The sequence below is a fragment of the Cebus imitator genome, unplaced genomic scaffold (genome assembly GCF_001604975.1).
Source record: "Cebus imitator isolate Cc_AM_T3 unplaced genomic scaffold, Cebus_imitator-1.0 Scaffold62, whole genome shotgun sequence".
NCBI classification, from domain to species: domain Eukaryota; kingdom Metazoa; phylum Chordata; class Mammalia; order Primates; family Cebidae; genus Cebus; species Cebus imitator.
In genome coordinates, this window is record NW_016107377.1 from 1,763,602 (window position 1) to 1,789,514 (window position 25,913).

The 25,913-nt window shown below is 44.9% G+C and overlaps 1 protein-coding gene and 1 long non-coding RNA gene across 10 annotated transcripts in view; one reads left to right on the forward strand and one right to left on the reverse strand.

Annotated features, from left to right (window-relative positions):
* The window catches only part of TNR (tenascin R), a 410,842-nt gene extending 386,271 nt beyond the window's left edge, over nucleotides 1-24,571 (forward strand). For 2 of the 3 annotated variants that reach the window (XM_017529944.1, XM_017529946.1), the window contains 5 exons: nucleotides 11,699-11,850; nucleotides 13,603-13,699; nucleotides 18,607-18,768; nucleotides 23,261-23,424; nucleotides 24,332-24,571. In XM_017529944.1, the coding sequence (XP_017385433.1) occupies nucleotides 11,699-11,850; nucleotides 13,603-13,699; nucleotides 18,607-18,768; nucleotides 23,261-23,424; nucleotides 24,332-24,451 (695 nt within the window). In that variant the 3' untranslated portion in view covers nucleotides 24,452-24,571. The other variant, XM_037739057.1, reaches the window with a different exon arrangement.
* Nucleotides 1-25,913, reverse strand: part of LOC108305350 — a 226,398-nt gene that overhangs the window by 93,239 nt on the left and 107,246 nt on the right. The window contains exon 3 of one of the 7 annotated variants that reach the window (XR_005200518.1): nucleotides 2,754-2,885. The exons of the other annotated variants lie outside the window; for them this stretch is intronic. This is a non-coding gene — a long non-coding RNA (uncharacterized LOC108305350). The remainder of the gene's footprint in view (nucleotides 1-2,753; nucleotides 2,886-25,913) is intronic. 7 annotated transcript variants of the gene reach the window in all.

Here is a 25,913-nt window from a genome sequence, read left to right on the forward strand (position 1 = left end):
TTTACAATAGCAAAGACCTGGAACCAACCCAAATGCCCATCGATGATAGACTGGATAGGGAAAATGTGGCACATATACACCATGGAATATTATGCAGCCATCAAAAACGATGAGTTAGGGTCCTTTGTAGGGACATGGATGAACCTGGAAACCATCATTCTCAGCAAACTGACAGGACAGCAGAAAATCAAACACCGCATGTTCTCACTCATAGGTGGGTGTTGAACAATGAGAACACATGGATCCCATAGTTCTTAAGAAGGGGAGCTGGAATTTGACCCCAGATGGTTCAGCTCTGGGGTCTGTGCTATTAACATTTCTACCCCTCCCACCGTGCCGCTCTAGAGTCTGTAACGTGAGGCTCCTCAGCCCGGACTTTGAATTCTCTCCCTGTCCCACATTATGGGAGTGTGGGTTTGCATACATTCCAGGCAAACCTGAGCATGTCCCATATACTCAACCACATTCTGCCTGTCATCTCAGAGCACCAGAATGACTGGATTTCTGTCTGTGCCCCAGAGCCTTGTCCTCCATCCCCAGAGAGGTTAGAGAAAGTCCCCCAGCCCCACCAGGTGTCTCCCCCACTGCACTCGTTCTAAATGACGAAGAAAGACACTGATCAGAAATGACAAAATGTCCCAGTGGTTCTATAGCATTGAGACTGTGAACGAGTCCTCTTCTCCCTTCTTCTTTTTATACTTTTCAATACCTCACTGTCTTTAAGGAGCACATTAATCAGAAAAACAAATGTTTTAATTAAAAACATAAACCTTGGGCACACAAACAAGACACGAATCCAAGATGTATCTTTACCAAGTGGAACTTAGAAGACGTTTGATCTCTTTTATGGGGCTGGAGTCAATTATGCTCCCCTCCGTGCTCTTTCAAAGGTGTCTGATCTCAGAACTAAGGCGTTACCTTCTTCTTGTTAAGCCCTTCCCTGCACATTCACAGGTTAATTAAAGAGGCCTCCATGGTTCTCTTTTGCACGCCACCACTTAAAGACCCACGGGTTGGAGCTTTCCATTGAATTAAGAATTTCTTTTCTATTAAAAGGACACAGATGACAGATACTTAAACCGAGCTCCCAATTTGCATATTTATTAGTCTAAATTAGTCATTTTATCCCCAAAATGCATGGGTTTCAGTGTTTGCTCTGTGTAGTATGGGCTTTTAATTCCCACCCTGGTGATGCCACAGCTAGCAGTTGTGAGCAATATGACAATGTGCCTGAAGTCTCTGTGGCATCTTACAGCTGTGCCTCGCTCCAGACCCACCTGGGCTGTAAAAGTAAATCAGCTCTGTGCCCTCACTGTCCTCTCTTAGGTGCAGCTGCGCCAAGGGGTGTGGAACTTTTTGGATCTGGGATACCAGATTCAGCTGGGGCCTCACTAGGATCAAACAAGCAGAAGATTAACAGCACATGGAAATCTGGAGAGGAGGCAGAAGAGCATCTTTGTTTGGTGGACAGTACAGGGAGCTATCAGGATGTATTTAGGTTGTTTGTTGGTTTTTACAAGACTCCAGTCGACACCAGGCTCTTGGGACATGACCAATACCAATTCAGGAAGGAGAAAGCCGAAGAGCCCAATTTCCTATGCAATGAGTGTAGCTACTGACTGAGCTGCTCCATGTAGAGTCCGTATCATCACTTCCGTGGTACATGGCAAAGATATGTCTGTGTTTGGAAGCTTTTGCAGTTTTACTGGAAAGCTCAAATTTAAGTGTAAGTCACTGAAGCATAGCAAACTCTGCTAGCTTTGTCTCGGAGATTTACTGTAACCTGCTGAAATGACTGGTTACAGAATGAAAGATTCTTGGACAGAAATAATCCATGTGAAAGTACCTTGCACAAAGCCTGGCACATAGCAGACATAATAATAGGTAGTGGTTAAATTGAATAGTCAAATCTCAGCTGCAGAGCACAGAAGAGGGGTCTCTGGAAAAACAAAGCCTAAGGAAGTTTTTAATACCCCTCATAGGGATGGCGCAGGCAAAGAGGTATAACCTTCAAGAATACGATGCCCAAATTCCCTCTAATTTCAGGCTCTGTCTGCCACCTCAATGCAAATTTCCCTGAATAAATTCCACTAGGCTACATAGTCCTTTGCATGTTAATTTTAATGAGGTCTCATTTCCTGTGCCACCGCTCTACCCCAAAGTTTTCTCCCCTGCCCAAGAGCAAATTTTATTAAGAAGGAAGAGAATACAAGGGTATCAGCTTCCAAACTTCGGGGGGAGGCAGGGAATGGGGACGTTACCAAGAAGGAAAAGCAAAATTGAAGAGCAGTGTATCTTTACTTACATGCAAGACTGGAGTGCTGCCCGTCAGGACTCCACAGGCACGAACTACTCTTGCTAAGCAAGAAGTCTGAGAAACACGGGAAGGCTCCCAGGTGATAGCAAGCCAGGGCTAATGGATTTAGAGGCTAATTTCTTTTTAATAATTAGCATCTTTTCCAATTTCATTGATAGTACCTGAGTTTTCCACTTAGCTCCTACTCTTAGGATGGGCTGATCTCAGCTCCTCATTCTGAGTGTTTACTGTGCCTTCTCTGATGGAACAATAAAGATTAAAGTTTGGCCCCAAAGTTGCCTCTATCCACTGATAAACCCTCACCTTGTCCTGAGTGGACCAAGATAAGAGGTTCATTTTAAGCAAGATGCCACCTGATAGCCTAGAAAAGGGTTAAGATGTCAAAAAATAATAATAAAACTTTAAAAAAAAAAAACAGAAAAGAACTAGTACTCACAAACTCTCAAAAACTTCCTTTGATCAAATGTCTTCCCTTGCTGTGTTTCTGCCACATAACATAAGTCCATTTCATTCTTTCCATCATGTTAATAACTTCCTGTCCTCTTGTCTCTGGTGTTTGCACAAAAATCTAGAGGGAATTAAATACAAGTAGTATGGAAGAGAAAAAATATGGATATATTATTTATAATTTACTGTCGCCTGAAATTTTATCCAAGGTCTACTTGTCTTTTAGAGATATGAATATAAATGAGAAAACAAATATTCCCCACAGAGCAGCCAGGACTTGGTGAAATGATTGTCTGAGAGGCAGTTTCATTGTCTCTTTTAATACCATAAAAAGCAAACAAGGTTCTCACTAAAGCTTGTCCTAAGAGACAGTGAGCACTATAAAATAGGTTGTCTTGACCTTGAGGTTAAGCAAAGACAATCATTTGCAGAGGTACCCAGAGATGGGTAATAAGAAGTTTCCTTTTATTACCTTTGTTCCAGTCCCTGCCCTCCCACATCCAGACTGAGCTGCTCTGTGGGGCTTTTTAAGAAAACTTTGGAGTCTAACACAAGCTTCAGCTTCTGAGGTTGTAAAGATTAATGAAGACTGGCACACACTATACTCTGGGACAATAGGTGGTGGATCATAGAAATTCACATACTTATCAGACAGATATTCTAGTTAGAAAGGAAAGCCTTATGATCACTATCCATGGCTATCGACCCTCAGATATGCCACACATCCTTTTCACCAAAGTGGAGAGGTGATGGGGCTTCTCTCTGCTCTGCTATTTAGAAACAGCTTGAGTTCTTGCTTTATTAAAACAAGCAAACCCCTAAAAGGAGAAGTCTACTTTCTTTTTTAGCTGGGAGGAGGGGTGGCGTGGGCAGCAACCTGGCTGTGAAGAAGGAAGTAGGGCACTAATTATCCCATTTACACAAACCATTTCCATGTATGTCCAAAATTAATAGAAGGATGGGTGTCAGATCAGAGGTCTCAATTAATCACACTCACAGTGTATCACATATCACCCATGTTAATCTCCAACAAGTCTCAGTCTGTATTTACTCGTTTATTTCCTTTTACACTCTTCTCCTCTTCCACCATCCATTAGGCAAGCATTCTGATGTATTAGATTTGTGTCCTTCTGTTTGGATGTATTTTTGAAAAATGTATTCTTGTAAAATTACTTTGAGTATAAATATTTTAAATATATGTAAATGGTATTGGATTACATAGTTCATTCCCTATTCTCAATAGTTTTTGCCCAGCACTGTTTTACAGACCCATCCATGTTGTCATGCATATATATAGTCTTTTGCTTCCACTTGTTGTGAATGTATGTGCATGATGTGCACCCATCACATTTTACCTCTCCATTCTTGCAAAAATGGACATCAGATTGTCTCCAACCTCCCACCACCACAAATGGTGCTGCAGTAAATACTTTGTACATGTCCACTTATGGATCACTGAGGTAATGCCTTCCGGAATATATACCCAGAAGAGGGATTGCTGGGTCATAGGGGAAGCGTTTCCATAGTCTAACTATGTACTGCTCTTCCACGTGGCTGTGCTAGTCCTCACTCCCTCAAACAGTGCATGGAAACTTCTATTTCCTAACGACGTGCATCATTCCAAATGCCTTGACATGGCCCAGCTTTGTAATTTTTAATAATCTCATAGAGAGCATTGATATCTCATTTTTCTAGTTGAATGTCTTTAATAATGAGTTTGAGTTTCAACATCTCTTCATATGTTTGTTAGTCTTTTCAGTGCTCTTTTCCTCTAAATTACCTGCTCATATAGTTTGTCCATTTTGTCAGGTTCCTGTACTCAATATTAGCTATTATTATTTGAGTTTTTGAAGCCTCTCTTAAGAAGTCTTTCTCTGCCTTTCGGCCAAAGGGTATTCTTCAATATGTTGTGCTATTAACTTTCTAGATTTATTTCTTTCTATTTAGTCTATTTTATAGTGGTATTAGTTGAAGATACAGTTTCATTTTTCTTTCTATAGTGAACCAGTTCTCCTAACATCATTTATTAAATAATCCATCTGTTCTGCATTGGCTTGTGGTGCCTCGTTGTATATTTGTATTTTTAATAGAGACAGGGTTTCACCGTGTTAGCCAGGCTGGTCTTGTTGTTTTTTTTTTTTTTTTTTTTTTATCCGAATAATGCTGGCTGCAATGAATGAGTCGTGCAGTGTTCCCTCTTGTTCTATTTCCTGGAAGACTGTATAAAATTAGTGATATTTATTCTTTGAATTCATCAGTGAAGCTACCTAGGCCTGGAGATTCTTTTTCTAGAGATTTTAAGCACAAATTTAATTTATAAAAATAGTTTCACACATTTAGATTATCTTTTCATTTTTATCTTGCACAACTTTTGGGATGTAGTAATTTTCCAAAAAAGTGGTCTATGTCATCTAAGTTACTGAATTGATTTACATAGAATTGTTTGTTCTATTCAATGGGACGGGGACATGTGATCCCCCACAGGGAGGCAGTGAATCTTGCCAAGCAATGGTAAAACCTACTATTGAGGCACGAGAATAGGGTCTGGAGGCAGGGAATCTAAGACCAGTTCCTGCTGACTTCCCAAAGCTGGATCGAAAGGAAAACGCCTAGCTATGGAGGCAGGGACCCTAAGGCCAATTAATGTCAACTTCCTAAAGCTAAACCCAAAGGAAAAACCCCATCTCCCCAGGCCCAGTAACAAAGGTTTAAAGCCTACTCTCCCTACAACCCTCTCCCTTCCACCACATCTCAGCTGAAAAGGGAAAGTATCTTGGATTGGCCACCCTAAGCACAGCCCTTCCCTTCATCCGCATCCAATTCAACCCAGCCTTTAATTAGCCACAGACCAAACCCTTCATCCAGATAAGGAGTAGCTGATAGAGACCTCAAATGGAGTACTTAAAACCCAGAAAACTTTGTAATCGGGCCCTTGAGCTGCCTGTCCTGGCCCACTCCCACCCTGTGGAGTGCTTCCTGGCTTTAATAAATCCTGGCTTTCTCTGCTTCATTCCTGTGTTTTGTTCCTTCATTACTTTGCTTGTGCGTTTTGTCCTATTCTTTGTTCAAAAATGCCAAGAACCTGAACATCTCATACTCGAGGCCTGCCTTCCAGTAACACCATAGGTTGAAGGTGACATTGTGAATGTTACAGCAGGACCTTACGTATTACTACATACAGAACTTCATCTGGCCTATTTTAAATTGTGTTATCCCAAATGTTTCAGAAAATTTAATTCTAACTTTCCTTTTCATAACCATATGGGAGGGACAGGATATAGTGCTCACATGGCATCCTACATTCAACAAATACTGATTGAGCACCTTCTTTGGGTCAGACACTGTTCTAAGTGCTGAGTGATGAATAAAGTAAGCCAGATGGTTATACTCTCATGGAACTTACATTCAAGGGGATGAGCCAATGAGAATTGACCAACAATAAGTAAATAAACAGAGTAATGGACTAGAGACAGTATGAAGAGCTGACTTCCAGGACGGCACCTATAGTAGGAAGTCTTTCCTATCGCTTGCCACTTCCTCCCCCATCCCAGACCCTGGTCTCAACTAGGGTGGTCAGAACAAGCTTCTCTTTAGCTGAGACATGTGAGCCAAGATTTGAATAATGAGAGTGAATCCACAAAGAAGAGAATTCCAGGCCTAGGGAAGAGTAATTGCTACACCCCGAGGGAGGAGTAAGTTTGGCCTTTTCTATCCGTTAAAAGAAAGCCAGTGAGGCTGAAGAATAGTGACAGTGGGGAGAAGTGCATGTGACAGAGATGGAGCATACAGGGCTTTGCAGGCTGTGGTGGGGATTCTGGGTTTTATTCTAATTGGAATAAAGAAGCCATTGACGGGTTTTTGGCAAGTAAGACATAGCATGAGATCAGATCACCATTCACATAATGAAAAAGGTCACTCTGGATAAAGTGTGGAGAATGAATACAGGTGGAACCAGAATTGCAAAGGGAGACTAGCAGGAGGTGTCATCAGGACCCAGCCCTCCCTGGCCATGGTGAATCAAGAGCCACAGAGAAGGGCCAGGCTGGCAACTGCCAGTCTGTGATCAACCTAATCTGCCATGAAATTGAGTCTTCTGATAAGTGGATCCAAGGAATAATAAGACAAATGATGTCAGAACATTCCTCTAGTACTAGTATGCCTTTAGCTGACCTGTGAAGGGCAGATCTGAATGTCTGTTGCACTTGCCCTTGGGTAGAAGGCAGGTGGTCGGCAGAGCCTGAGGACCTTCGGGAGCTCTGTTTAGGGTGAACACATCAAAGCTGTCTTGCTCAGTCAATTCTCCACTCACTCTATTGCTCCTTTAAAGGCTATTGTCACTCTCCTCCTGGGTTCCCACTAGTATATCCTGAATGGGGTTCTGCCTCCAGGCTCACCCCCATCTTATTCATTCTCCATACTGCAGTGAGAATGTTCTTTCTAACAAGTTGAGCTTAAAGTCCACCAATAGACTCTTTCTCCAATTGCCTCCATGAATGACATAATCCCCCTACTTACCTCCCCAGGGCTCGCTCTCCTCCATCCCACCGGATTCCTGCTCTGTCTCCTGCTAAACCTTCAGTTTCCCAAAAGGGCCATGCTTGTGCACAGGCCTGGAACACCCTTCTCCACCAATTTGTGGCCAGCATCTATGTCAGTTCCTAAAATAACTTTCTGATTAGCAGTTGCCACCTCTGCCCTATCCCAGGCCCCCACTTCTTACTCCATCTTTGCCAGCCAGGCATCACTGCACACCCACGTCCAGGTTTTGCCAGCCCCCAATGTTTATCTCTTTCCCAGAGCACTTAGAGCTCAAAGTTATATTTGTTTCTCCCATCACAGCGTGAGCAACCTGAAAGGGTGTGACTGTGTCTTTTCCTTCTTTGTATTCCCATCTTTTAGCCCAGTATTTAGAACCGAGCACACACTCTTTTATATGTTTGTTGAATTAATAAGAGCGTAAACAGGTAAACATACTAGAAGAAGCTGTGAGAAGGCCAAGTGGCAGATCTGACAGCCCATGTGGGCTAAGCAGGTAGCTTTGCCCTGTCCTCAGACTCAGACTGCCCATGACAGTCTAGCCAGCTATTCTGCAGACATGGGCCATTGATTCTAACAAGGGAGATTCAACCACAAACTGGCTTCTGGGAAAAACAAATCTAAGTGCTGATAGCCAGAGGTGGCCGCCTGCGCTTCTATGGAGCAACACTGGGTTCTGCACTCACCGAGAAATCTGCCCTGTTTTTAGAGACAAATGCTGACATTGTGGCTTCAGTCCTGATGCGGAGTCCAGAAAAGTGGACAGACACTTGCCAGGGCTATTAACGCTGATCATTTTAAAGGCACCCCTAAGAATCTAAAACAAGTAAGGGGCAGGGCCATGACAGAGAAAGTCTGTCCCAGCAGTGGTGGCCCCCTGACTGCACTGCATGTCACGTAGCTTGCTCCACTCCACTCAGCATTCAGCCTCCACTGCCCAGCACAAACCAATTTCCAAGCAATTCTTCTGGTGAATGCCCTGGTCCTGTCGATCTCACAATGATATCTAGAAATACTTCACCATGAGACGTTTCAGTGTACTGAACACTTGTTGTGGCTTTTCTCTTAACTTGGTAATCACCACAGCCTGTGCTAAAAATAGAAATAAAAATTAAATGAAATATTCTTCATTGGTCCAGGCTCCAGTTATTGCACTGAAAGGAAGAAAAACCTTCCTTTCAGAGAGAGACAGAGATTCAATCTACAGTATTTATCCACCCACCCACAGGGGTCTGAGCAGAGGACACAGACCACAGGGCTCCTCTGAGGCACTGCTCAGTTTACCAATTCTACCTCTTAGCCTCTAGAGAAGAGGAAAATGTGCCAGACAAATCCAGCTGGTCTTCAGACTTGTCTGAAGAGCTTCAGTAAAACACTGATTCCCTGCACCACCCTCTGATATTCTGATTCATTGGATCTTCTATGGAACACAGGAATCTGAATTTTAATAAGGTCCCAGTCTGAGAACTATTAGTGAGCCTCTGCTTTCTCTTGCCTGAAAAAAAGGAATAATAATTTGATCAAGGACTAGGGTTGCAGGCTGGAGCAGCTTGAAAAGGAATCATTTTGCTGTAAATGCAGTGTCTTCTCCAAGTTCCAAAGATGTGAAACTCCCAGGTTGCTGCTCTTGATAGTCTGTGTGAGCAAATGCTTGCTGATTGTCTTTACATTAATGTCACAGACTACATCACAGCGAATGGAATCTATAAACCACCAAATGGCCTTGCAATTTGTCAAGGGGAAGGCAAGAGCACCCAGCAACCATGCATCATTGCCTCACACACATCTGGAGAGCCCCCCACCGACCGGCTCATTGCTGGCCTGGAAGGAAGAAAGCATGGTCCTTCCTCTCCCAGGGTGTAATCTGGGACAGTTATCCCGTCCAATCTTTTGGCACCGCTTTGAAAACACTTTTTTCCTAAGCTAATTTTATTCTTATTTTCTAACTTTAAAAAAATGAATCCCTCTTTTATATGATAGCCATTCAGGTTATCTTCTCAGTTTACTGAGAAGTCATCTCAGTTTACTGATGTGTGTAGGTGTAGCTTTAAAGTGACTAATACATTTGAGCCTGTAAAAAGTACCTATAATATAAATATTAAATCAACCTACATTGTCAACATGAAGAAGCCTCTGTGAGATCATTTCTTTCCCCATTCTGACGTTTGGATTTATATGTGTATTTGTATGAGATTGTCATTGTGAGATTTGCGGGGAGATGTTTTGTTGGGGGCACATTGGATATTGGAAAGAAATCTAGGGTTCTGGCTCCTTTAAGAAGCTGAGTTTATTTAATGAAGAAACCCTTCTTCAGGAAAAAGGGCTATTAGTGCACACCTTAGGAGAAAGCTGAAGACCAAGGACACTAAGGGCTGATCTTCTAAAATGAGAAACTCAAACAGGGAGAAGAAAAGGGAGAAAGAAAGGCAGACAGACTAGTGGTTCCAGAGGCCAGGTCAAGAATGACCAGGAAGCCAGGAGATAATAGCAGTGTTCCCAAAGCAGCAGGGAGAGGGGACAGGGACAACTCACACCTGTCTCCTGAAATATAATTATAGCCTCTAGGGGTAGATGGGATCAGGAACTGTGAAGAGTTCTAGGACATCCTGCAGATGACAGTTAACTTTTCTGTAGCTATTAAGGAAATCAGTTTCAGAGGGTATGCATAATTGATTTGAACATAGAACTTGTTGAGATCTTTAACCTTTGGGGGTTTTTTGCTTATAAGGTAAATACAGGTATTAATTAGTCCTTTGCTGTATGCATAGATGTCATTCTTCAGTACATTCTATCATACATTACATTTCCTGCTTCAGGACAGTGCAAAGAGCACTTAACCCATCTGAAAATGTGAGTTCCAGCAATCTGAGTCATGTAATCTTTCTGCATGCAGTTTCCTTCTCTGTAAAATAAGTATATCTATACCAATCTGCCATCCCCTCAAGTTTCTTGCAAGAACTAAATGGAAATAAAAACACTTGGTAAAGGACAAGTTCTACAGAAATATATTGTCATTCCCTGGTATAACCATTGCCTTTAGAACAAAGGCATTGCCTTTCCTTGTAAGATACGCCTTTGCATTGCCTTTATTCTAAACTACATTAGGTGGGTATCCCCTCAACCAGGGTGTGACAGCAAGCTGAAGGGCAGTCCTGGTGTGGGGGCACTTAACACATCTCCAGGGGGGCCTTGCATGAACCGACTCCAACCACGTCTTCCTGACACAGGAAGCTTCCCTGGTGATCTATGATGGGGTCTGAGATGACCAGGGCTTTCGTTGAGGTTGCTATGTCGCCGTTCTTGGGTGCCTTTGTACTGTCACTTACTCTGACCCACCAGCAGGCCCTATGTCACACCCGTAGTGCACCAGATCTGCCACTAGGGGTCACTGCAATGACTGACACATGTGGTCCCTCCCCAGCTTCTCTTCCTGACTGCAGCAGTTCAAGGATGCAGAACCCTATCAATCTCAGCATGCTCTTTGTTAACACAGAAGATCATTCTATTTACAGAGCACCCACACCACCCTTCCCTACACTGGAAGCTCTGCCTTTAGCTTACTCTAGCAGCGCCTGCAGTCCAGAAAAGCTCCTCCGATGGGCTTTCTACTTGGCTTGCCTGCTCAGCATTAAAATGTGCCCTGAAGCTAAGCGCTTCAAGACACACAATTTAAGCTCCTCTTTCAGCTAATTAGATATTGTTCTACAAATTGGGCTGTTCTCTCTGAAAGATGAGCTGCAATTTACTTCCCCTGCCCTCTCCTTAAACTTAAACTGAACTGTAAAACATGGCCACTTGATTGTTTAGTCCAATCAGGGGATTATTTTGTACAAGGAATAGATAATTCATCTTCTTGCTAATGCTGAGCTTGTTCGGGCATTCCTTAATGGCTACTGTAAAGATGACAGAAAGTTTTGCTTAGATGCCTCTCATCCTTTCGAAAGGTGTCCACCTACACTGATGTATTTTGGCCCATGCGTCTGTAATCATTGCCTGAGTAACCAATCACTAGCTGCATTAACACATCTTTGCTCTTCAAGGGGGAGATTTTTATTATCCCCATTTTACTGATAAGAAAACTGATGCCAAACTGATTTACTTAAAGTCAGATGAATAGGTAACTGGAGGAGCTACACCATGAACCCCACCATTTGGTCCCGCCGTTTGGTCCTCAGATCCCATGAAACTGTATGTTGTCTGCTAAGTCTAACGTCAGTTGAGGAGGGGAAATGCAAGATGATGCCGAGTCCCCACACCCACACCCTGAGCTCAGTTGAGGATTTCTTAGAGCTGTTGATGATGTACCAGGAGACTCGCTAAGACCTTCTATGATCCAAGGAGATTTTATGTACAGTGGGAGAAAGGATCCTTTCTGGACATTGTCTTTTTTCCTTGCAGGGGGCCGGGTGTTCCCTCATCCTCAAGACTGTGCCCAGCATTTGATGAATGGAGACACTCTGAGTGGGGTTTACACCATCTTCCTCAATGGGGAGCTGAGCCAAAAGTTACAAGTGTACTGTGACATGACCACCGACGGGGGCGGCTGGATTGTAAGTACAGGCAGCTGCTCTCCTTTCATGGAGGCATCCTCAGTGTTCTAGTGTACCTAGCTTAGCACCTGCCAAGCCAACTTCACCATCTTCTGGCCATCCTTTTATAACCCCCCACGTGTCCATCCTGGAGCTTCTCATTACCCTCAAGGCCCTCGTTCAGCAGTCCAATCATAGGTCTGGCCAGGCAGGGAAAGGAATAACTATATCAAGGCTGCAATGGCCTGGCCCCATGAAGGGCCCTCGGGATTACTGCCTTTCCTCCTCCTCCTTCTGTGAGGACAGTTAAGCAGGAGGGTGCTAGAGAAAGGGAGCTGTGGCTCTGTTAGGCCCAGGGATCTTCCCTGCTCAGAACTGCATCTATAATAAAGCAGTGGAGGCACTAGGCAGAGTGGCTTATGCCTATAATCCCAGCACTTTGGGAGGCCAAGGTGAGTGGATCGCTTGAGGCCAGGAGTTCGAGGCCAGCCTGGCCAACATCATGAAACCCTCTCTCTACTAGAAATACAAAAATTAGTTGGGCATGGTGGCGCATGCCTGTAGTCCCAGCTACTCAGGCGGCTGAGGCAAAGGAATCACTTGAACCCTGGAGGCGGAGGTTGTAGTGAGATGAGATCATGCCACTGCTCTGCAGCCTGGGTGAAAGAGTGAGTGAGACTCCATCTCAAAAAACAAAACAAACAAAAAATCAGTTGAGGAAAAGTGTTTTCTGTAGGAGGAGGTGATCACCGCCACAGAGAGATGATCAGAAACCTCCAACTGAGGATTGTGTATGGGAAGACAGATGAGGGGCCGAATATGGATAGGTGATTCCCCTCCCCCAGTCTTCCTGGGGTCTCCCTGGTTCTTCCCTAGAGCTGTCACAGCCTTCAGGGAGCACCACGGTCAGGAAAAGAGAGACACTGTTTCCTGTCACCACCCTCCTCCCATGCCTGATAGGGCAATACAGAGAGAGGGAAAATAAGGGCAGCCTCCCAAAGGGCCCCACCCCTTAATGCAGCCCTGTGGGGGTGGCCAGGAGTTCCCACCGCCTGGCCCTAAAGCAGCCCAGCATTAGCCGAATGGCTGTAGGATGGAAAACCAGCCCCTCCACCCTTCTTCAGATTCCCTCTCTCACTCTGCTAACAGTGTGGATGTTTCCGGGTACAAAACCGGTAGTTTTTGAATGGTGATGTGCTCATAACAGCTACTCTTGGGAGACATTTTCTTTTATGTTTCTGACATATTTGTGCCTCCTTCTTAGAGCATAATTGGAAATTGAAGCCAAGGCTGATATATTGGAGGTTAAATGAAATAAGCACTTAAACAGCTCAGAAAGTGAATGATATGCAATATTACTTTGCCTGCAATAGGATGATGACAGTTACTGGCTGATTTGAAGTTGGTCCTGTTCTTTTAGTGAGAAATGCTTTCTACTGCACTCTGTAATGCAAAAGATTCATTTGAGAGCCAAGCCTATTTCCCCTGACTATTTGGGGGCTTGATATGTATTCTGAATCCTTTCTACATTGCAGGGGTGCAAATTAGTGTCAACATCACACGGGAGCCTATTCATCAGAGGCCTCTACACTTCAAGAGAAGGGCTTCGAGTGTCTCCTACAAAAACTGCTGTGTAAATACTGAGCTCTGCTCTGAAATGTTCTTTCTTTGGACAGCTTTGTCGTTGCAGATATAAAACCCAGTTATATCAATTTTACTTATCACAGTTTATTCTCCTGAGCATCTCCTCGGGTTTTTTTCTTTCCTTCATAGGTATTTCAGAGGCGGCAAAATGGCCTAACTGATTTTTTCCGGAAATGGGCTGATTACCGTGTTGGCTTCGGGAACCTGGAGGATGAGTTCTGGCTGGGTAAATTCTCCTTATTGCTTTCCCTTGATGTGCTTCTCCGGCTTTTTGTCCATCTCTCTCCTTTTTGTGTCCATCTGAGATTATCAGAAACCCTATGTTTGTTGAGAAGCTGACAGCTCGTGAATTGCTTTCAGAACCTCTTGCTCTGTTTAGCTCCACTATTGATCTGTTTTTATCTTACTGTGGTGTTTTCCTCTTTTCTCTGTCTCTTCCCATCCTCATTAATAGTCACTAGATGGGTCTTGACAGGAGGCTACTACAAAGGGAGTGAGCTGCCTGGTGGGGGAGGGGCACAGGGAGCAACAGGCTGGCTGACCATTTCCCAGAAGCAAGACAACCAGCCAGCAAGCCCGCAGGTCAGGGGAGAAATGAGGCCAGCCACTCTGCTTAGCTCCTTGGGGAATGTTATTACCTGACTTGGGAAGGAAAAGGGGGAAAAAAATGAAAGTGGCATTAGAGGTGACTGGCAATTTCCTAGAGGTCTGACACTAGCAGGAAATACAGATTGAGAACCAAACTGGTATGAGACGGTAAACACACACCCAAGCCAGGCAGATGTTGGTGGTGCCAAATCCTGGAAAGTGGCCATTTATTATGACCTGTGTCTCCCTCTTGGTTAGATTTTCATAGTGATGGATAAAGAGAGGTAGAGGAAAAAATTATCAAGTTCCATATTCGTGGTCTCCTCTCTGCCTTCCCTGCCACTATCTCATTTCATCATTTCTCCTGGATGCCTAGATAACAAGCCCCTTACTGGCCTCTCTGCCTCTAGGACCACCCCATTGTCCACATGGCTATAATCTCCCAACAGGTTCTTCTTGTCTTTTGCACAGATAAACCCAATTCACTGAGAAAGCACTATTGCAATAAAGAAAGAGTTTAATGAACACAAGGCCACCAAGTGGAAGGACAGGAGTTATTACTCAAATCAATCTCCCCAAAAACTCAGAAGCTAGGGTTTTTATGGATAATTTGGTAGGCAGGGGGCTAGGGAATGGGTGGTGCCAATTGGTTTGGGGTGAAATCATAGGAGTATGGAAAATGGTCCTTGTGCACTGAGTCTCCATCTGGGTGAGGGCTGCAGGTCCAGCTGAGTCATGTGTCACCAGTCCAAGTAGGGTCACTTGGTGGCCTGAATGCAAAAATCTAAAAAACATCTTAAAAGACCAATCTGCAACTGTTATCTGTTACCTGTAAGAGCAACTGAGAAAATCACAAACGTCTGGCCACATGACCCTGAGCAGTAAGAGATTACAGAAAAACTCTGCCTACACTTTAGCAGAACTCAGACCGCCCCTCCCATAATCCTAATCTCTTAGCCTTTCATTAGTCTTAAAAAGGTAGTTTCAGTTCCTGAAAAAGGAGGGGAGCAGTTTTAGGGAGGGACTATTATTCTTGCTTTAAAATTAAACTATAAACTAAATTCCTCCCATGGGTAGTTTGGCCTATGCCCAGGAATGAGTGAGGGCAGCCAGCCAGTGAGGCCAGAGCAAGATGGAATTGGCCATGCTAGATTTTTCTCCCTGTCATGATCTTTGCAAAGGTGGGTTCTTGGCCACTAAAATGACCTTCCTCACGCCCCAAATCTGAGCAATGGCCAATGCCCTTTGTAAAACCTTTCAATGGCTCCACATTACCACCAGGGGAAGGCCCAATGCCTTAGCCAAAGTACAGGCCCTCTCGCACCTGCCTCTGGAGCCTCCTCTATACCCTGAGTACCTCACCTGCTCTTCCCCCAACCCTTCCCCAACACCAAACTCCACACATGCACAACCACCGATGCTTCCTATGCTAGGAGCACTCCTAGCCAAATGTCTCCCTCCCCTACATGCCTTGTGTGGTGAGTGCCATCTGTGTATATTCAAAGACCCAGCTAAGCACCTCCACAGAGCCAGTCCTCACCAGTTTTCTCCCCCATTGCCAGTGGGAGAGGTGGCCACTCCTTCTTTTGTGGCACAGATCATAGTATCAATTTTACTTCCTGTCTGTCTCTACTATGTGAGCTTTGTTGGAGGGCTGGGATCACCTCATATTTATCTTCTAAGCCCATTATCTATATACCTATAACAGTGCCTGGGGAATAGGAGGTACCTAAAACGTAGATAATCAATACATCAATCAATGATAAGAATTAATTGAGTGCATATTAAATCCACAGATTTGTGTTTGCTGATATAGACAATAAAAATATAAGGTAAAGGCCATATAAAAACATTGACATAAAAGTCAAACAAATTGAAAAAATATGCTTACCTTCAAAGCATCAACAAGCAACTTGGGAGACCAGTGTAATACCCGCAAATTAATACATCCATAAGCAGACAGGACTCATGTTTCCCAAAGCTGAGCTGCTGTATACCACTTTCACAATTTGTGCCATATTTCCAGAAATATATACACTACCATGCACTTGAAATTCCTATAGATTACTCTTTAATTAAATCTATTTTTAGAAGAAATGTTATTGCATTGCCAAAAATAGAAAGCTAGTTATCATGTGCCACAAGTAAAAAAGAAAGCCTCAAAAATAAATGCAATTAAAAGAAAACTATATTAATAGTATTTGATGACAGTTAAATACAAGGACTCCAAGACTGTTGTTGCTGGCAGTGGTGCTGGTGTTAAAAATGGAGATTAGAAGCTGTTTCATGCTTTGCCTGCTAAACAAACCACGAAAATACTAGAACCAAACTGAGACTGTGAGTTAAGGTTAGGATCAGGGTTAAGATATCCCCTTCATCTATTAAAAAAGACTGAGATTAAATTTGGAAATACCTTTCTTCTTATTATTCAAGGTTATTTAGTGCCTTATATGTCTCATGTCATCAGAGATGCCATCCACACTGGGAAACACTGTTCTAAACTATGAGCTGCTGAAAAGAAGGCCACAGATATTCAGAGAAGGAAGAGACCAGCTTCATGGAGAAGGCATTGAGGGATGAGTCAGTCAGAAGAATGGAGGAAGAAAAGGGATGAAAAGGAGGGAAGGCAGGAATTCTTTTGACAACTACAAACTGAGGCCAGGGAGGAAACCCATCCACTGAGAGGAAAGGTGCAAGTGAGGGAAAGAAAACGATGAGGTGAGTGGGTTGAATAAAGGCACAGCATGGAACTTAAAAATCTCAAAGAGAAGTCTTGACTTGATGATGTAGGTAAGAGGGAGACAGGGAGGGTTCTTGCAGAGGCAAGGCCTGGTGCGGTGCAGTTTGGCAGCAATACTCAGGTTGGGGATAACACTATGACCCATAGTTTATGTCTTATATGGGGTTCTACAGAAGCAGAGACTGAAACAGGAATTCTTGTTCAAGTGATTTACTTGGGGAGTTCATTGGGGAGAAGGGGAATGGGGGAAGCAAAATAGGCCGGAGAAAGCTGCAAAAATGTGGTTTTGGCTGGAGACTCACTTCAGTGTGATCCCTAGGGAAGCTCGGGAGCATGAATTGCTCCTCAGAGCTGGCTACCACTTAGGCAAGGAAGCCAAGCTTTTGTACCCCTCCACATTAGTCATTGATGAAGGTCTGCTACAAGGCATGAGGGGAGAGAGCTTCACTTCCAGGATGAAGTGATTCCCATTTGGTCAAGGGCAATTTTCCAAGAAGAAGGTGGCTGCAAGTTGCTAACAGACAATGCTTGTAGCAGCTCCGCAGCTGTCAGGTGGATCTGACAATTAAAGACATCCGGCAGGGCACCATCAGAATCTACTACATCTGCACAGGCACAAGTCCAGGCTGGGTTGTGGGTCAGCAACTCAGCCAACAGCAAACGGCAGTCAAATAGCCTTCGACTTACAATCAAGGCAAAGCTCTAAACCTCAAATGGGACAGGAAAGCCAAAACACCTGGATGGCCTTCAGCCAATCATTTCATCTCTGTTGGACTTCAGTTTCCTCTTCTGCGAAACAGACTGGCCTGAGTCCCCACTAAATTCCCTACAGTCTCTGCAAATTGTTTGATTCTAAGTCACGGCGTACTCAAATAGATATCAGATGTCACAGCAAAGCAAGGTGACCCTACTTCAGTAAGCAGATAGAAATCAGGAGGGCTCAGAGAGATTACCAGCAACACAGGGTGAATGGTCCAAAGTTTGGGCAGGTAGATCAAAATTGGAGAGTCCCAGGGCATGGCCAACCAGGACAAACAAGCAAGAAAATGTATGTAAGAAAATATCACCAAGGAGGGATCTGGACTCTGCCTAACCTGTGAACTTACAAAGGTTTGCGCCTTACAAAAATCTATTAGACCAAGGCCTGGGAAGCTTAGAAACAAAGGAGGAAGCAGATGAATGAGGGTAACTGGCCGAAAATACCAGTGGAAAGGTCACAGTGCAAATGTAGCAGGCAGATTAGAGAGAAAGGGAATGGAGACATATTCTATGACCGGGCTATGGAGCCCCAGGAGGCCTGGAGGCCGAAGGCAGGAGACGCAGTGTCGGGAAAAGTGGACAGAGCCCTTCCTGCAGGCTAATAGGAGATGTCCCAGAGGCTCTGAACTCCTCTAATTAGTGTTCCATCTCTTACTTTCGATCACTCACACCCAAGGACTCACACCCATGTAATACCTCTTGTAATTTTCTTCCAGTACCATGATTTGGCAGAGGAGGTGACAGGGGACAGGGCCAGGAATCTTGAGGCTCAGGGTTTGTCAGTTACTGACTCAAGAGGAGGTATTAGGACCCCTGAGTTTCCCATGTTGGGAACTCATCAGCAGAGCTGGGCCGGCCTCTTTGCAAGAAGAAATTCAGTCTGCCGGGGTCCATTTGGTAATAAACTGTGAAGCACCAAGGCCAAAAGCAATCTGGAGTCCCCTCCTCTTCCCTGTAATATGTTTTGAGGCCACAGATGCATTTACCTCCCATTTTCCAAAGCTGCTGGGGGCCAGTCTCAGCGCATTTTCTGCTCTTCTCCACAGGGCTGGACAACATACACAGGATCACATCCCAGGGCCGCTATGAGCTGCGCGTGGACATGCGGGATGGCCAGGAGGCCGCCTTCGCCTCCTACGACAGGTTCTCTGTCGAGGACAGCAGAAACCTGTACAAACTCCGCATAGGAAGCTACAATGGCACCGCAGGTACCTATGGCTCCTAAGCAGACACCAAGGGCAGCGGGCATGCGGTGGGACAAGGGCCCCCACATTCTAGGCCTGAGCTGCCTCAGGAAGCAGCAGCACCCGCAGAGTTCCTGCATTCGCTGCCGGCCAGGGAGAAGGGCCATGCCACTGGGAACCTCTAGCTCTGGTCCCAGCTCTCCCTGACCGCTCACCTAAAAGCAACTTCTCAGGACTTCAGTTCTTTTCATCTGAGAAATTATAATAATGATGCCTGCCCTACTTCACTGAGTAGCCGGAAAAAGATGATATCAGTGGAGTGAATGTGCTTTTAAGGTTTAAAAAAGATGCAATGTGAAGATGAAAAAGGATTGTTTTCCTTGTCTAAATTAGTCAATCTGGACTCTTACGCAGTGAGAGCAGAATCGTCTACTGTCTGGGTAGACATCTCCCATGCAATGACACTTAGGAAAACCATCTTTGAGCTAGTGCAAATCATATGATGTTGCCCCTCTCTGAGATGCCCCCATCACCCCACCCTGGCCATCAGCATTCATGCTAACACCTGGTCAAGGAGCAAATGATGCCACTTAGCTGTTCCTCATTGGTCACGTTTCTTTTCATTCCTCCACAAGAACCACATAGGTGTTGGGTTTTCTGTGTAGGTTTTTATGGCATTTCTACCAAGCAGAACAACCATCTCAGCAAGCTTGGTTGCATTAGTAGTTTTTTCAGAACATAACATCCAGTCTGCTTCTTGGGTTTGGCCAACCTGTTTCCTGTACTCTATTATAACACATTTCATAAAACCTGTTTTTCCAAATATTCTAATGTTTGATACATGGAATTACTGGCCCTTTCGTTAACATCAATTTTAGGGTTAAATGCTAGTGTATAATTTTAGCAGCAATTTCATGCCTCTTGAAATTAAGAGGAGCATCAAAGTGTTGTGCTTCCAGTTACTGCATCTGTTCAATTATTTCTCTTTTCAGTCAGATACTCCAAAGAGAAGACACGCTTTCCTTTCTTATGCTCACATCTGAGATCATTTCCAAAAGCAATGAGATCAGCCTGAAGTGCCCCAACAAAAGGCCCAATTTGACAAACTTTGGGCATAAAATAGCCATTGAAATGGAGCATATTAAACAAGACGCCAGACTAAATCATTTCAAAAATCACCTGATGCTATTCACTCTGTAAGATTAGAATTGTGCCTGTAGAAAAGCCATTCTGATTTCTCCTACAGGAAAAGAAGCAAGCCCTCCATGTTCCCTGCAGGCCCCCCTCCCTCCGTCCTCTTCATCCTCCGGTGCTTTCATCTGCCTTGCGGGGACCCGGCCCTAGCTCCCTCTGTTCCAGCTCTGTCTTGCTTCGGGGCCTATGGAGGCTGGAACAGTTGGACTGCATGCTACCCTCATGTCTCAGAGGCAGATCCTGCCAACAGTTTGGCTTTTCATCATCAACTAATTAGGGTCTGATCTCTCACCTGGAATATTCAGTTCATCTTCAAAAAATGAAAAGCTGGGCTTCTTTAGGCTGCCACCCTCTCTAGGCCACAACACACAATGGTTGTTCTTTCTAGATCTGAAGGTTTCTGGGGAGGAAGAGCCCATCCCTTCTCTTTCTGGCATTTAATATCGCCCAATTCTGCTGGACCTTATCTTTAGTAGTTTCTCATTTTTACTGGCCCTACTGAATCACCCCGTACCCCGCCTCCGATCCAAGTTCAGTCTTTTCTCCTGCTCCCCATTTCCTGAGGCTGCAAACATTCAAGTCTCTAGGACGCTACTTGGATCAGAATTAAAATTCCAAATTAAGTTATCAATCAGAAGTTGTTGAGTAACTCCTAAAAATTTATTGTGCAAGTTGTGGGGACTCAAAAGAAGCATAAAACATGGCCTCTACAAAAACTGAATGTCTAGTTTTAAAAAGAAACAGAAAGTAACTCATCACACAATCAATAGTACTCATTTCTAGTATTTTCTGGTTTTTGTTGTTGTTCTTTTTTAGACAAAGTCTCACACTTTCACCCAGGCTGGAGCGCAGTGGCGCTATCTCAGCTCACTGCAACCTCTGCTTCTCAAGCAATTCTCCTGCCTCAGCCCCCGAGTAGCTGGGATTGCAAGCACATGCCACCACGCCTGGCTAATTTTTGTATTTTTAGTAGAGACAGGATTTCACAAAGTTGGCCAGGCTGGTCTTGAACTCCTGCCCTCAGGTGATCCGCCCACCTTGGCCTCCAAAAGTGCTAGGATTACAGGCATGAGCCACCATGCCTGGCCTCTCACTTCTAGTTTAAGGGGTGTTCACAGAAGGGGTGTCTCTATGGTGGAGGACAGCATCATGAAGGCAGCCACATAGCCACGTTTGACTGAGATCCCCATGGTAAGAAAATCAAGCCCTGGAAGTCACAGAAGGAGCAGATGCTGTGGAGGATGGGAGGCTGTGAAGGGCCTGGCAGAGCAGAGCAAAGTATAAATTCAGGAGAGATAGAGAAGATTGGTGAGGTAGGTACAGCCAGATCCAGAAGCCAGAAAACCAAGGGGCAGAGGAATTCAGTCTTAACATGGTAGCAATGGAGGGCCATTGGAGGTCCCAAGGAGAAAAAACAGAAGTAGGGTTTAGGAAGATCCCTGTGACAGCCATGAATAGGATAAAGTAAGTCCAAGTGAAGAACAGAGAACAGCTGGTGGCTGCTGCATCAGTCCTAACAGGAGATAACAGGAGCCTTGACGAATGTTGGGAATTAAGAAAAAGGTATAAATATGAACAGTGGTTTGAGAGAGAGAAACCAGGACTTATTGTGTTAAACACATGAGGTAGCTATATGAGGCAGAAATGGGAAGGGAAGCCAGGCTTTGGGAGGATGTAAAGACAAACATTGGGAGCATGTCTGTGACAGTGGAAGGCAGCCTCAGAGTGGAAGCTGCTCCAGGGGAATAATGAGGACAAATTCTAGATTACGGAGGGAGACGCAGGGAGTGAGAAACTAGGATGTGGGTGGAGGCCGCATAGTCAAGGAACTGATGGTGAAAGAAATAATCATTAAGGAGTAGGATTAATCTAAGAATTTTTAAGACAAAGGATATATATATATATATGACTTAGGGTGAGAAGGTGTGAAAAGTTTTTAAAAACAAAAGAAAAAGGAAAAAGTAAGAAACATATTTTACCTTTTCTAGGATCTGGAAGAGATGGGAAAGAGTGAGTTGCAGATGGTGAGGTTAACTCCAGATGGGCACAAAAGCTGAGTCCCTGGAGGCCGGAAAGGGAAGACGAAGAAGACAGGAAGGGGAAGATGAAGATAATGACATTTTGAGTTAACCGCCCCCTCCCCCCACCAAGGGCGTCAGCCTTCCCTATAAAATAAAGATCAATCTCTTGAGAGTTAAGTTGTGGTGGGAAGCATTGGAGGCATTGAGTGGCCACAGTGAGCCTGGATGCAGAAGCCACAGAATCAGAATAGGTCTCTCCTCACCTAAAGCAAGGAGAAGCACCCAAGACCTCTTTCATTCAATAACTAGCATGAGCCCCCTTGGCAACATCCCTAGCCACAAGTCCTGATCCTGCTAAGTTTTACCAATTGTTATAATTTAATTACAGTCTAATCCCTCACCTTAAATGCACAATTTACCTGAGCCCTCTGCACAATATCCCCAGAAAAGAACACATAGCCTCTGCTTGCCCCTGAGAATGGAAATCTCACCACCTGTTTCAGCAGTCTATTCCACTTGTGAACACCTCTAATATTTAGGTGATTTCTGTCCTTGTATATTTAGCTTAAATATCCATCTTTATATCTCCACCTACTAATCCTAATAAATCCCCACAGAATTTACTGCATTTTTTTCTTAGTATCCCATCAAATATTTGGCGAGAGTGACCACAGGCCATGACTCCCTCCTGAAGTCCACTCTTCCCCAAGATAGAGCCCAGATGTCCCAAGCACTTCTCCTTTGACATGGTTATGGGTTTTCATCATCCTGTTTCTTATGGATGGGAACTCTAGTTTGCTGATGCATCTCTTCCTGTGTGGCCTCAAGTTCTGAACGTGGGTTCTTGGGTGTCATCTAAGCAGGCCTGGTGAGTCAGGGAGAAGTCAGGTTGAGACTGCATGGTGGGACCCAGAATGGCTCAATTCTGCCTGGCTCATCTCTAGCTCCTCCAAAGACAGGAGGAACTGGGAGTGGCTGTGTCCCAGTGCGGGCATGGAGGAAACAGCTGGGGTATGGGAGGCACAATGAGATGGAGCTGAGTGGAGAAAGTTCTCAGCAAAAGCAGTAGAAGCGATTAGGAAGCGGGTTGGAGAGAGTAGAATGGAAATGGTTGGCTTGGGGGATAAAGTGGAGTAAGAGTTCAGTACAGCCACGCTGGGAAACTAGGTAGAAATGAAAAGGTAAGTGGAAGGCTCCATAAGTGGAAGCCAGGTTTGCTGGAAGTGGATCGAATGTCCAAAAAATCCTGATAAAACAGTGACAAAGGGGACAGCCTCATGAATGTATCTTTTTTTTTGTAGGGGACTCCCTCAGCTATCATCAAGGACGCCCTTTCTCCACAGAGGATAGAGACAATGATGTTGCAGTGACCAACTGTGCCATGTCATACAAGGGAGCGTGGTGGTATAAGAACTGCCACCGGACCAACCTCAATGGGAAGTACGGGGAGTCCAGGCACAGTCAGGTGAGTGATGCTCTGCCTCTGCTGTGAATGAGCCGGAGCCGTGGAGCCCGTGCTCCCTTAGCTTTATGTTTTAAAGGCACACGTGGGTCCTTCGTTTCCCTTTAAAAAGAAATATTTGGAGTCTTGAGAAAAATAATGCAGACAATGGGATAAGATTGGAACAGAGTAGAAGCTACAGGAAGGAAAGGAAAGGACCCAGGAGCTAGAACTTACCCAGAGAAGCCCTTGACGCCCAGTCAAGTTCCTTTTCATTCCCTCATCCAGAAGATCCCATGAAGAGCTTATCAGCCCTGGGGACAGCTTCACAGGCTCAACTTTACCCTCAAAAGGGTCCCAGAAAGGTAGAGATCGAAAATACTAGTGTGAACTGGACAATCTTTCCCTATCAGAGACCACAAGTCAATAGGGCTGGGCTGGGTGACAGGGAAACCAACAGGACCAACTAGACTTTCTAAGTGCTAACACTGAAACAGCCCACAGCAGGGAAATTCCTTAGTTCTGAGCAAACCAAAAGGGTTTATCACCCTAGTTAGAAACCGCCTAAGTCTCCCATTAGGAGTGAGCAGTCAAACACAGTTATTCTCTTCCAAATGCTTCCACCCTGTTGGAATTTCACAACCATCTACTGGTGGATGCCACTCCTAGAAGCGAAAAACAAAGCTGGCAATAAGGAATGACCTGCAACATGTTGCCTGTAAAGACCCAGGCCACCAGCACTTTTAAGGAGAAATTTGGAAAGAGACTCTGCCCCTTTCACTTTATTGGGAACACGGCCTCAAATCTTCATGTTGGCTGAAAATAGCTAACCCCACATTGTGGATTCCCTGTTCCCAAAATTACCCTTCTTTTGAAGTGGGGCATTCCACGGTGGGGGATGACCTGACATGCTTATCTTTCTCATGTCCAGGGCATCAACTGGTACCATTGGAAAGGCCACGAGTTCTCCATTCCCTTTGTGGAAATGAAGATGCGCCCCTACAACCACCGTCTCATGGCAGGGAGGAAACGGCAGTCCTTACAGTTCTGAGCAGCGGGCGGCTGCGAGCCAACCAATCTTTTCTGTCATTCGTTTGTATTTTATAATATGAAACAGGGGGGAAGAGTAATAGCAATGTGTTTTGCAACATGTTAAGAATATGTGAAGGAAGCAGGGATGCAGCAGGAATCTGTTGACTACCATCTGCTCTTGGTTTCTGCTGCCCTGGAGCCTGACCCTCAGTCTCCATTCTCCCTCCTACCTAGCCCTTCTCAACCTTCCCCTCCTTTCCCACCAAGGAGGAAAAGTGGGATGTTTCCTTAAAGGGCCAATTCAAAGGCAAGTTGTGGAGTACAGATTGCTATGGTGTCAGGCACACACCTTCTTTTTCTACCCTTCTTCTGAGATGTGCCCCCTTCCAGGTATTTGTGATTTTGTCATAGCCTGCCATGGCCAGGTTCTCACAATGGCCCAGAAAAGAATCCTCAGCAAGAGAGGTTTGCCAACAATTCCCCTTAAAAGGAAACAGATCAACTGTTCTGCATCCCAGCAACTGAGGTTCTTTTCCTTCCTTCCTTTCCCTCCTTCCCTCCATCCCTCCTTCCTTCCTTCCTCCTCCTTCCTTCCTTCCTTCTTTCCCTCCTCCCTCCTTCCCTCCATCCCTTCCTTTCCTTTCTTCCCTCCCTCCTTCCTTTCTTCCTTCCCTCCTTTGCTCCTTCCTTCCTTCCCTCCCTCCCTCCTTTCTTCCTTCCCTCTTCTTTCTTTCTTTTTCTTTCTTTTGAGACAGGATCTCACTCTGTTGCTCAGGCTGGAGTGCAGTGGTGCAGTCCTTGCTCACTACAGCCTCACCTTCCTGAGCTTAAGTGATCCTCCCACCTCAGCCTCTTGAGTAGCTGGGACTACAGGCATGAGCCACCATCCTAGCTGATTTTTCCTTTATTTTTTGGAGAGATGGGGTCTCATTATGTTGCCCAGACTGGTCACAAACTCCTGACCTCAAGCAATCCTCCCATCTCAGCCTCCCAAAGTGCTGGGATTACAGGCTAGAGCCACTGCACCCAGTCCTTTATAATGGGCCAAAAATTCTCATCTTCTGACATTTTTACTACACCAGCCATATGTCCTATTACTTTTCAAGAACAGCAGCTGTTTTCTGGTCTGATGGAGCCTTTTGCCTAATTCCATCCTGTGTTAGACCCCAGAGCCTCACAAGCCCAACCAGCATTTTGGAATCTAGTTCCCAAGGCATTGCCTGCTCCTGGCCCTGGGTGGCACAGAGGCTATGTCCCTGTGAGTCATTAGCCACTGCCCCCACTCTCAGGTCAGACAGTTACTTTATTTGAAGATGGGGTGGGAGATGGTTGTAGCTGTTAGCACCTCGGGTCACGCATTGAGGAAAGGACTGAAGAAGTCACAGTCAGGGCACTGCCCTAGAGATTATAGCTTCCATGGGAAACACAGATCTCCCCTAGCTTTGTTTTCTCCAGTTCTGGTCCTGTTTGTCACAGATTCT